At 48.2% G+C, this 9312-nt stretch overlaps 1 protein-coding gene across 1 annotated transcript; it reads left to right on the plus strand.

Moving 5' to 3' along the window:
• Positions 1-3938: 3938 nt before the first annotated feature.
• On the plus strand, positions 3939-9028 carry LOC130684242 (uncharacterized; the record flags this gene model as incomplete). Its single annotated transcript, XM_057504358.1, is given in 2 exon segments — positions 3939-7919; positions 7922-9028. Coding segments are annotated over 2 exon segments (5088 nt in total), but the record flags the coding sequence as incomplete, so codon positions are not given.
• Between the last annotated feature and the right edge of the window lie 284 nt (positions 9029-9312).

The following is a 9312-nucleotide window of genomic DNA, read 5'->3' on the forward strand; positions in this document are numbered from 1 at the left end:
TTTTTGATATCAGCAACATTAGTAGCAAAATCACATGAGGCAAAGAATAAGTCCTTTTTTACTTCATGATCGTTAAGTGCCCAGACACCGAACGGATCAATAGGTTTATCTTAAGGTCAGACTGTCAGCTTTGTAGCTGAGGCCACACAACCTGCTTCCTCCCCTCCCAGCGCTCTGCGCTCTGGGCGGTATCATTGGTGACTGGTGCCTGAGATCTTTTGCTACAAATTGGTTTATAAATGGTAGTGGATCCACACACGGTGTGTTCAAGCCAGTTTATGGAGAAACTTTTGAGAGAAATTCCGTGGTGCCACCCCAGGAACCCTTCCCAAGGAACAGGTCCTATCCATACAGATTAAGAATAGCAAGATGTTAAAAAGACAATAAAAACTGCTTCTGCAAATGAGAAGCAAAATCTGTTTTTTCCTCCTCATTTCTTGGTGTCCTCCTCTCTTCCTTGCCCCCAGCCAAAGTACCAAGACCAAGTGGGGACCATTATTTCAGCTTGTGCCATTCTTCCCGACTTTTGAGTAAACCTACTCTGAGGGCAGAGAATGACTGATTTCCCTGCAGAGAAAATACGGAGATCTTTCTGTGGCCCCTCACCTGGCATGAGCTTCAGCCTGCAAGTAACTGCCAAAGAAGTGAGCCCAGACAGCTTGGATGGCACTGGATGGGTTGCTTCCCATAATTTATAGGGGCGAGGGGTCTGTTGGCTTCGCCAGCACCTGAGACCTGGACAAGCACATCCACACCCCAAAGAAGCTGACTCTGCTGACTCAGCAGGTTGCTACTTGCCTTGGCAACACGACAGCCACCCCAACCCCGCCTCCCCGCCTCCCCGCCCCCAGTTCACTCAGACCGACAGGGTGCGGTACTGATGGAGGAAGGCCAGGCAGCTGCTAAGCTTGCATTGTGGGGGCGGGGATTCTGGCTGAGCTCAGCAGGTCTAGAAAAAGCTGTAAGTGTGTATAAGATAGCATTTCTTTCCCACTAATGAATGGAAAAATCATACAACGGTGGTGATAACGAAAACTGCACAAATGGTGGGAAAAGGGGAAGGTAACTGTAAACACCTCAAAGGGACCAGCCGCTGGGCATTAAAAATTAGGGTGTGGGCTAGAGAGACAATATCATGGTGGCATTCACTCCTGCCCAAAGAGAAAAGGTGGAGGGAAAAAGGAACAACCTGGAACTTTTGAGCCAAGGGAGAAAGTAAATCAAAGAGTCTGAGGCAGCTCCCTCAGACTGCAGCCTGGGGCCATGGGTGACTGACAGGGAGGAACCAGGAGGGGCTGGGAATGACCTTGATGATGACAAAGCCAGGCTTGTGTTGCAAATAGAATAGCTGCAGCCTCCCTGGGCCCTGAGCAGACCAAGAGTTTTATGTCAGTGCTGATGGTCGAATGACTAGAGATTTTGCACTGCCTTGAATTTAAAGTATTTCTTCCTATGAAATCATACTTTTCTTGTAATGTGAAAATGGCTTTAATTTAAGTGGCTGTTTCAAGGAGTAATCACAAATTATGCCATGCACAACATGCAAAACAGTGTTAGTGAGACAGGGACGGTGGGTGTAGTCAGAGTAGGGTGAGGTCCTGGGGGGGGCGGGGGGCGGGGAAGCAGGGCAGAATATTTACAGTCAGAGCAATGTAGCAATGGGCAAAGAAGTCCCCACTGAAACTCCGTTAAGCATTACGCAAAGTCAAGGTCACACTAATTCTCTAGGGAAAGATACCTAAGAATATAGACATCTTCAGTGAGATCACTTAAAGGTCAAAAGGCCAGAAGCAACTTGTCCTGGAATGTTTGAGTGTTCTGCAAGGGTATCAGCATAACCCGTGACTCCACTGTCAGCCCTGGCAATCAGGCTATGACCCAGCCCACCTTGAGGACAGGGCAGGTGATGCAAGTCCACACCCCTAAGTTTTTTTCATGTTTTCGAAAAATCCTCAACTGCCTATAAAACCCCCTAGACAACACACCACTATGAACTCTTTTGTCCCCTCCTGGCATGAGCCAGGAGCTCTATTCTCTCACTTTATCTCTGAATAAAAGCCTGTACCTTGCTCTCCTACCTTGACTGTTTGTGAAGCTCATTCTTTGGCTTCTTGAACAAGAACCCTGGCATCATTAGGATGGTTTTGAGCAGACATGCTTTATTTTTAGGTTAGGCCAAACCAGCAGGTGTTCATGACTTCTGTCAAATCTGTTTTACAAGTGACCACTCTTACCCACTCTGTGAGTGATAAGATATTCCAGGGGGCCACTAGGGGTGAGTAATTGGCTCTCACTGTTGAAATAAGAGGACTTGGCGGGCAGCCTGCCAGGAGTTGTAGACACGGGCATTACAACCTGAGTCAAGAGGGTCACCGCAGAGAAAGTCTGCAGCCTTCCTGGCCATCTCACACAGGCTATTGCCTGAAAAGCCCTAACTCTTGAGTGGTAATAGTATTTACTTTACAAATTCATCTGAGTGAACCAATGCATTAGTTTCCAAAACAGTGAAACAATGTTAAGATTCTGTTTTGTGCCAGGTTGGGCTGATTATAAATTGAGTCATTAGCCATATACAAACCTTTCTTGCATTGTCAAAAAATAATGTGGACCACAATTTGAAGGAATGCCTCATTTCGGAACTTGCTTTGAAACACTTGACTTTCTTTGGAAGCTCCAACAAAAAAGTTGCCCAGTAAAACACAAAGTCACACATTGTTTGCATTGAATTTAATTTATGCCCTTGTTTCCTGGGACTGATCCAAGCAAAGGTGTTGATATCTGCTGCTTTTAAACCACAGTCCTGGGAAGCCTGGCTGCCACTGAGGAAAAGCCCACCATCTATGATTTTTCTCCCTGAGGCCCTGTCTGCTCAGACATTGATTCCTCTAGTATCATGAACTAGCATTTATGTCTGTGTAAGAATACTTCAGGAAAATGTCAATATATGTAAAGAGCATCTATAAACTGTAGAACCTGAAGAATCAAAAGTTAGCATAAGCACAGCCATCTTAAAGGCTCAAACACCATTTTCTAACCTAGAAGGAGAAAAAGTACTAGAACTTTGAAAAACAAGTTAGTCAGCCAGTGTTAATTGTAGTGACCTTCAGTTAGCCAACCTCAATCAGTTAAGCTTATCTTGCTAGAACCACCCTAAACATTCTGAAAGTGATTTTATCTAATCAGACCCCCAGGATGAGGCGTCAGCCGAAAATTTATGTGTCTATGAAAAAAAACAAAACAAAACAAAAAACTGTATTGTGACTGTAGAAAATACTGCCCCTTTGAAAATGCTATAAAAACTTCTGGCTTTGTGAGTTCGGGGTCCTCGCTGAGACCCGCTGCGTCGGGCTAATGCATGGACCCCAGCTAGCTGGCCTCTGAATAAATTCCTCTTGCTTGTTGCATCAAGAGACGCCTTCCGTGAGTGATTTGGGGCGGCGTCCTCCTCTGGGAGAATCCAACATTTGGGGGCTCGTCCGGGATCGTGCGCTCACCCCGCTTCACTCCTGAAGCCGTTCTTGGAGGAAGAGGTAAGATTAGTGGCGCCTTGAGTTGTCTGTGTTCTGTGTTCTGCTTTTCAGTGAGACCGGTCGGAGTTCTGAAAAGGGTACCCTCTGTCTGGCAGCCGTCCCGGTCCCGTAAGGGGTCGCGACTGCGGTCGGTAGACGTACTTGGAGCACCGCAGGCTGCAACCCTGGGGGATGCCCCGGGGAGTTTGGAGGGCCAGGGACGCCTGGTGGCCTCCCACCTGTTTTTCCGCAAAAGTGAACCGGATGAGATAGGGTTGGTTTTTGGGCGCCGAGAGTATCAGCCCACTGATTCCTTCCGGTTCTTGGTCAGAAATCTGAGGAAGACAAAAAAGCGGCCGCTGTGTGTTTAATCTCTGTGTGTCTCTGTTTTATGTGTCCTTTACGTGTCTAATAATTGTTATACTGGCAATGGGACAGACCGTGACGACCCGCCTTAGCCTGACCTTAGGTCATTGGACAGAAGTGAGAGCAAGGGCGCATGACTTGTCGGTAGAAGTTAAAAAAGGGCTGTGGCAGACTTTCTGTACCTCCGAGTGGCCCACTTTTAACGTTGGATGGCCCCCGGAGGGGACTTTTGACCTCTCCACTCTGCTTGCAGTAAAAGCTGTTGTTTTCCAGAATTCAACTCGGGGACATCCGGATCAGCAGCCCTACATTGTGGTCTGGCAAGAATTGGTGGAAAATCCACCACCCTGGGTAAAGCCCTGGGTGCGAAAGAAAGCGAACTCTCGAGTCTTATTGGCTCAGGCTCAACCTCGGGGAAAAGGGAAAGAGACCATCAAAATACACCCTGACACTCAAGACTTGCTCATGGTTGATGATCCCCCTCCTTACCCTCCTGCCTCTGCCCCGGCACCTCCGATGCCTCTAGCCTCTGGTACCGAGGCATCGGGGCCAGCTCCGGGACCGGCCCAGGGAACTCGGCGGTGCCGAGGGGCCGCATTGGACCCATCAGGTATTTTTCCCCTCAGGTCTTATGGGGCCCCCATTCTCGGGGAGGAAGGAGACCCGCCTTTCCAACCTCTGCAATACTGGCCATTCTCCTCTGCCGATTTATATAATTGGAAAGCTAACCACCCTCCTTTTTCAGAGGAACCGCAGAGACTAATGGGACTGATAGAGTCCCTGATGTTCTCTCACCAGCCCACTTGGGATGATTGTCAGCAGCTCTTACAGGTACTCTTCACCACGGAAGAAAGAGAAAGGATCCTCCTGGAAGCGCGAAAGAACGTGCCTGGAGCTGACGGACGACCGTCGCAACTCCCTCATGATATAGAAAGGGGGTTCCCACTGACCAGACCCAACTGGGACTTTAATTCTCCAGAAGGTAGGGAGCGACTAACCATCTATCACTAGGCTCTGGTGGCAGGTCTCCGCGGGGCTGCAAGGCGCCCCACCAATTTGGCCAAGGTAAGAGAGGTTAGTCAGGGAGCCGCTGAGGCACCCGCAGTGTTCTTAGAACGCCTGATGGAAGCCGTCAGGCGGTATACTCCTTTTGACCCCACTTCTGAGGAACACAGTGCTTCAGTGGCTCTTGCCTTTATTGGGCAATCAGTGCCTGATATTAGAAAGAAGCTTCAGAGACTAGAAGGCTTACAGGATTTGTCGTTGAGAGATTTGGTGAAAGAAGCTGAGAAAGTTTATCATAAGAGAGAGACTGAGGAAGAGAAGGAATTAAGGAAGGAAAAGGAAAAAGAAAGTAAAGAGGAAAAGAGGGATAGGAAGCATGAGAGAAATTTAACAAAAATCTTGGTCGCAGTAGTAGAAGGTAAGGGACGCCCGCCCTCTAGTGGTAGAACTAGTAAGGCAGGGCACCTGGGCAACCGGCCTCCTTTGGATAAAGATCAATGTGCATACTGCAAAGAGAAAGGACATTGGGTGAAAGAATGCCCTAAAAAGCCACTGCAGAAGCCTCCAGAAAAGGTGTTGTCTCTGCTGGAAGATGAAGATTAGGGAGCACGGGGCTCGGAACCCCTCCCCGAGCCCAGGGTAACTCTGAGAGTGGAGGGGCAACCCGTTGAGTTCCTAGTAGACACCGGTGCTCAACATTCTGTATTAACTAAAGACAAGGGCCCTCTCTCTGGCAAAAAGTCTTGGGTGATTGGAGCTACAGGCCAGAAACAATATGCATGGACCACCCAAAGGGCAGTAGACTTAGGAGTAGGACGAGTAAGTCACTCTTTCCTCATTATACCGGAATGCCCTACACCCCTGTTAGGAAGGGACATCTTGACCAAAGTAGGAGCCCAAATATCTTTTCAAGCTGAGAAACCTCTGGTGACTAATCAGGAAAATAAGCCTTTGAACTTGAGTATTCTGACCATAAGATTGGAAGACAAATACTGTCTTTTTATGGAACCAGAGCCCTCCCGAATTAGTCAGGAGTGGCTCGACCGATTCCCAGGAGCCTGGGCGGAGATGGCGGGCATGGGGCTCACCAAGAACCAGCCCCCTGTAATCATAGAACTAAAAGCTTCAGCCTTGCCAGTGACTGTGAGGCAATATCCAATAAGTAAAGAAGCCAGGGATGGAATTAGGCCACATATCCAGAAGCTTATGGAACAGGGAATATTAGTAAAATGTCAATCCCCATGGAACACCCCCTTGCTGCCTGTAAAAAAGGCAGGAACGGGAGATTACCGACCAGTACAAGATTTAAGAGAAGTTAACAAAAGGACACAGGACATTCACCCCACCGTGCCAAATCCCTATAACCTACTAAGCTCCCTGGCCCCAAAAAACATCTGGTATTCAGTTTTAGATCTAAAGGATGCTTTCTTTTGTCTGCGCTTGCACCAGAACAGCCAACCGCTGTTTGCCTTTGAGTGGAAAGATCCCACCACAGGAACTACTGGGCAATTGACCTGGACTCGTTTGCCACAAGGATTCAAGAACTCGCCCACCCTCTTCGATGAGGCTTTACATCAGGACTTGGCTTTCTACCGAGCTTCAAACCCACAGGTAACTTTGCTGCAATATGTTGATGACTTATTGATAGCCGCTCCCACCCGGGAGACCTGCCAAGAGGCCACTGAAGCCCTTTTGACTGAACTTGCCAAATTAGGGTATAGAGCATCTGCTAAGAAGGCACAGATCTGCCAACAACAAGTGATTTATTTAGGATATTCCCTGAGAAAAGGGAAAAGGTGGCTTACTGAAGCCCGGAAGCAGACTGTGACGCAGATTCCGGTCCCCACTACAGCACGCCAGGTTCGCGGGTTTCTGGGGACAGCGGGGTTTTGTAGATTGTGGATACCCGGATATGCTTCCTTGGCTGCCCCTCTGTACCCCCTTACCAAGGGGACAGCCCCATTTGTTTGGGGATCTGAGCAACAACAGGCCTTTGATGATATCAAGAAGGCCCTCCTCTCAGCACCCACTCTAGCATTGCCAGACGTAACTAAGCCATTTGTCCTTTTCGTGGACGAACGGAGCGGAGTAGCTCAAGGAGTGTTGACCCAACAATGGGGACCTTGGAAGAGACCTGTCGCCTATCTGTCAAAAAAATTAGACCCTGTGAGTAGTGGGTGGCCTGCCTGCCTGAGAGTAGTAGCAGCTGTGGCCCTCCTAGTTAAAGATTCTGACAAACTAACACTGGGACAAAAACTCACTGTGGTTGCTTCACATGCGTTGGAGAGCATAATCCGGCAACCACCCGAAAGATGGATGTCAAATGCCAGAATGACTCACTACCAGACCTTACTCCTGAATCGTGATCGTGTGGAATTTGCCCCACCCGCCATCCTAAACCCAGCTACTCTGCTCCCCGATTTGGGAAAAGAAGTACTTCATACCTGCCAGGAAATCCTGGCTGAGGAGACGGGGACCCGCCAGGACTTACAAGATCAGCCTTTAGAAGGGCCAGGACTCCTGACTTGGTATACGGACGGGAGCAGTTACATTATGGATGGTAAGAGAATGGCGGGAGCTGCAGTAGTAGATGATAACCGAATCGTGTGGGCCAGTGGACTTCCAACGGGCACTTCTGCACAGCGAGCAGAGCTTGTCGCTCTGACTCAGGCTCTAAAGATGGCAGAAGGTAAGAGACTTAACGTCTATACCGACAGCCGATACGCTTTTGCCACCGCTCACATACACGGGGCTATTTATAGACAGAGAGAGTTATTGACTTCTGACGGGAGAGATGTTAAAAACAAACAAGAAATTTTAAATTTGTTAGAAGCCATCCATAGACCTAGAGAAGTGGCAATAATACATTGCCCTGGGCATCAAAAAAGTGACTCTCTAATAGCTCAAGGAAACAGAAGGGCGGACCAAGCTGCAAAACAAGCAGCCCAGGGAATGAATATCTTACCCCTCCAAGTGTACCCAGAGGCCACTTGTATTAAGAGCTTCCAGTATACACCCGAAGACCTTGCTTGTATAAAGGCAAATTAGGGTTTAAAAATTCCTCACCCCACGAGATATACAAGTCTGAAAAAGGGAGAGTTGTCCTGCCTAAGAGAGAGGCAGAAGAGTACTTAAGGCAATTGCATCAATTGACACATTTGGGAGCAAAAAACCTAAAGACCTTGGTTCAAGACTCCCCTTATCATGTTATTGGATTAGGAAAACTGGCTGACGAGGTTGTAAGAAATTGTGTTCCCTGCCAGTTAGTAAATGTGAGTAAAAATCCAGTAACATCCAGGAAAAGACTTCGAGGGGATCGCCCAGGAGCTTACTGGGAAGTTGACTTCACTGAGATCAAGCCTGCTAAGTATGGATATAAGTACCTTCTAGTTTTCTTAGACACATTTTCAGGATGGACAGAGGCATTCCCCACCAAAACTGAGACAGCTCAGACGGTGTCTAAAAAGATCCTTGAAGAAATATTTCCCAGGTTTGGAATCCCAAAGGTAATCGGCTCCAACAACGGCCCTGCCTTTGTTGCCCAGGTAAGTCAGGGATTGGCCAAGATTTTGGGGACGAATTGGAAATTGCATTGTGCATACAGGCCCCAGAGCTCAGGACAGGTAGAAAGGATGAATAGAACTCTAAAAGAGACCCTGACTAAATTATCCATAGAGACTGGTTTATATGATTGGTTGGTCCTCCTTCCCTTCGCCTTATTCCGAGTTAGAAACACCCCCAGCCGTTTTAGACTAACACCCTTTGAAATTATGTTTGGAGCCCCGGCTCCACTAAATGCAGCTCACCTCCACGTATCCCCTGAATCTGTGACTAATAAGTTTCTGCTTGAAAGGTTACGGGCTCTGGAAGTTGTGCAGAAAGAAGTGTGGGCCTCTATCCGAGAAGCCTATCGGCCAGAGGACATTTCAGTACCTCACCCGTTCCAAGTGGGAGACTCGGTCTACGTAAGGCGACATCGAACGGAAAATCTTGAGCCTCGGTGGAAAGGACCCTTCATCGTCCTTTTGACCACACCTACAGCTGTGAAAGTAGATGGCATCTCTTCCTGGATACATGCTTCACATCTGAAGAAAGCGCCTCAACCAGACCCGGACTGGCGAGTAATTCGAACTGATAACCCTCTTAAACTTCGCTTGTGTAAAAATGATTGTGTCACTAACAATTCTAATTCTAATGACCCAGTTACTTCCCACCTTCCAGAACCCTAACCCCCATGAACCCAGGTTGCTGACATGGCAGGTTTTCTCTCAGACAGGAGAGGCAGTGTGGTCTGTTTCTAAGACTGCCTCCCTTAAGACCTGGTGGCCGTCCCTGCACCCTGATGTTTGCACCCTAGTTGCTGGATTAGATACCTGGGACATACCTAATATACCTTGGAGACAGGCCCACCTAATTCGACCACCAGACCGCG

Source organism: Manis pentadactyla, chromosome 6 (genome assembly GCF_030020395.1).
Source record: "Manis pentadactyla isolate mManPen7 chromosome 6, mManPen7.hap1, whole genome shotgun sequence".
Taxonomy (NCBI): domain Eukaryota; kingdom Metazoa; phylum Chordata; class Mammalia; order Pholidota; family Manidae; genus Manis; species Manis pentadactyla.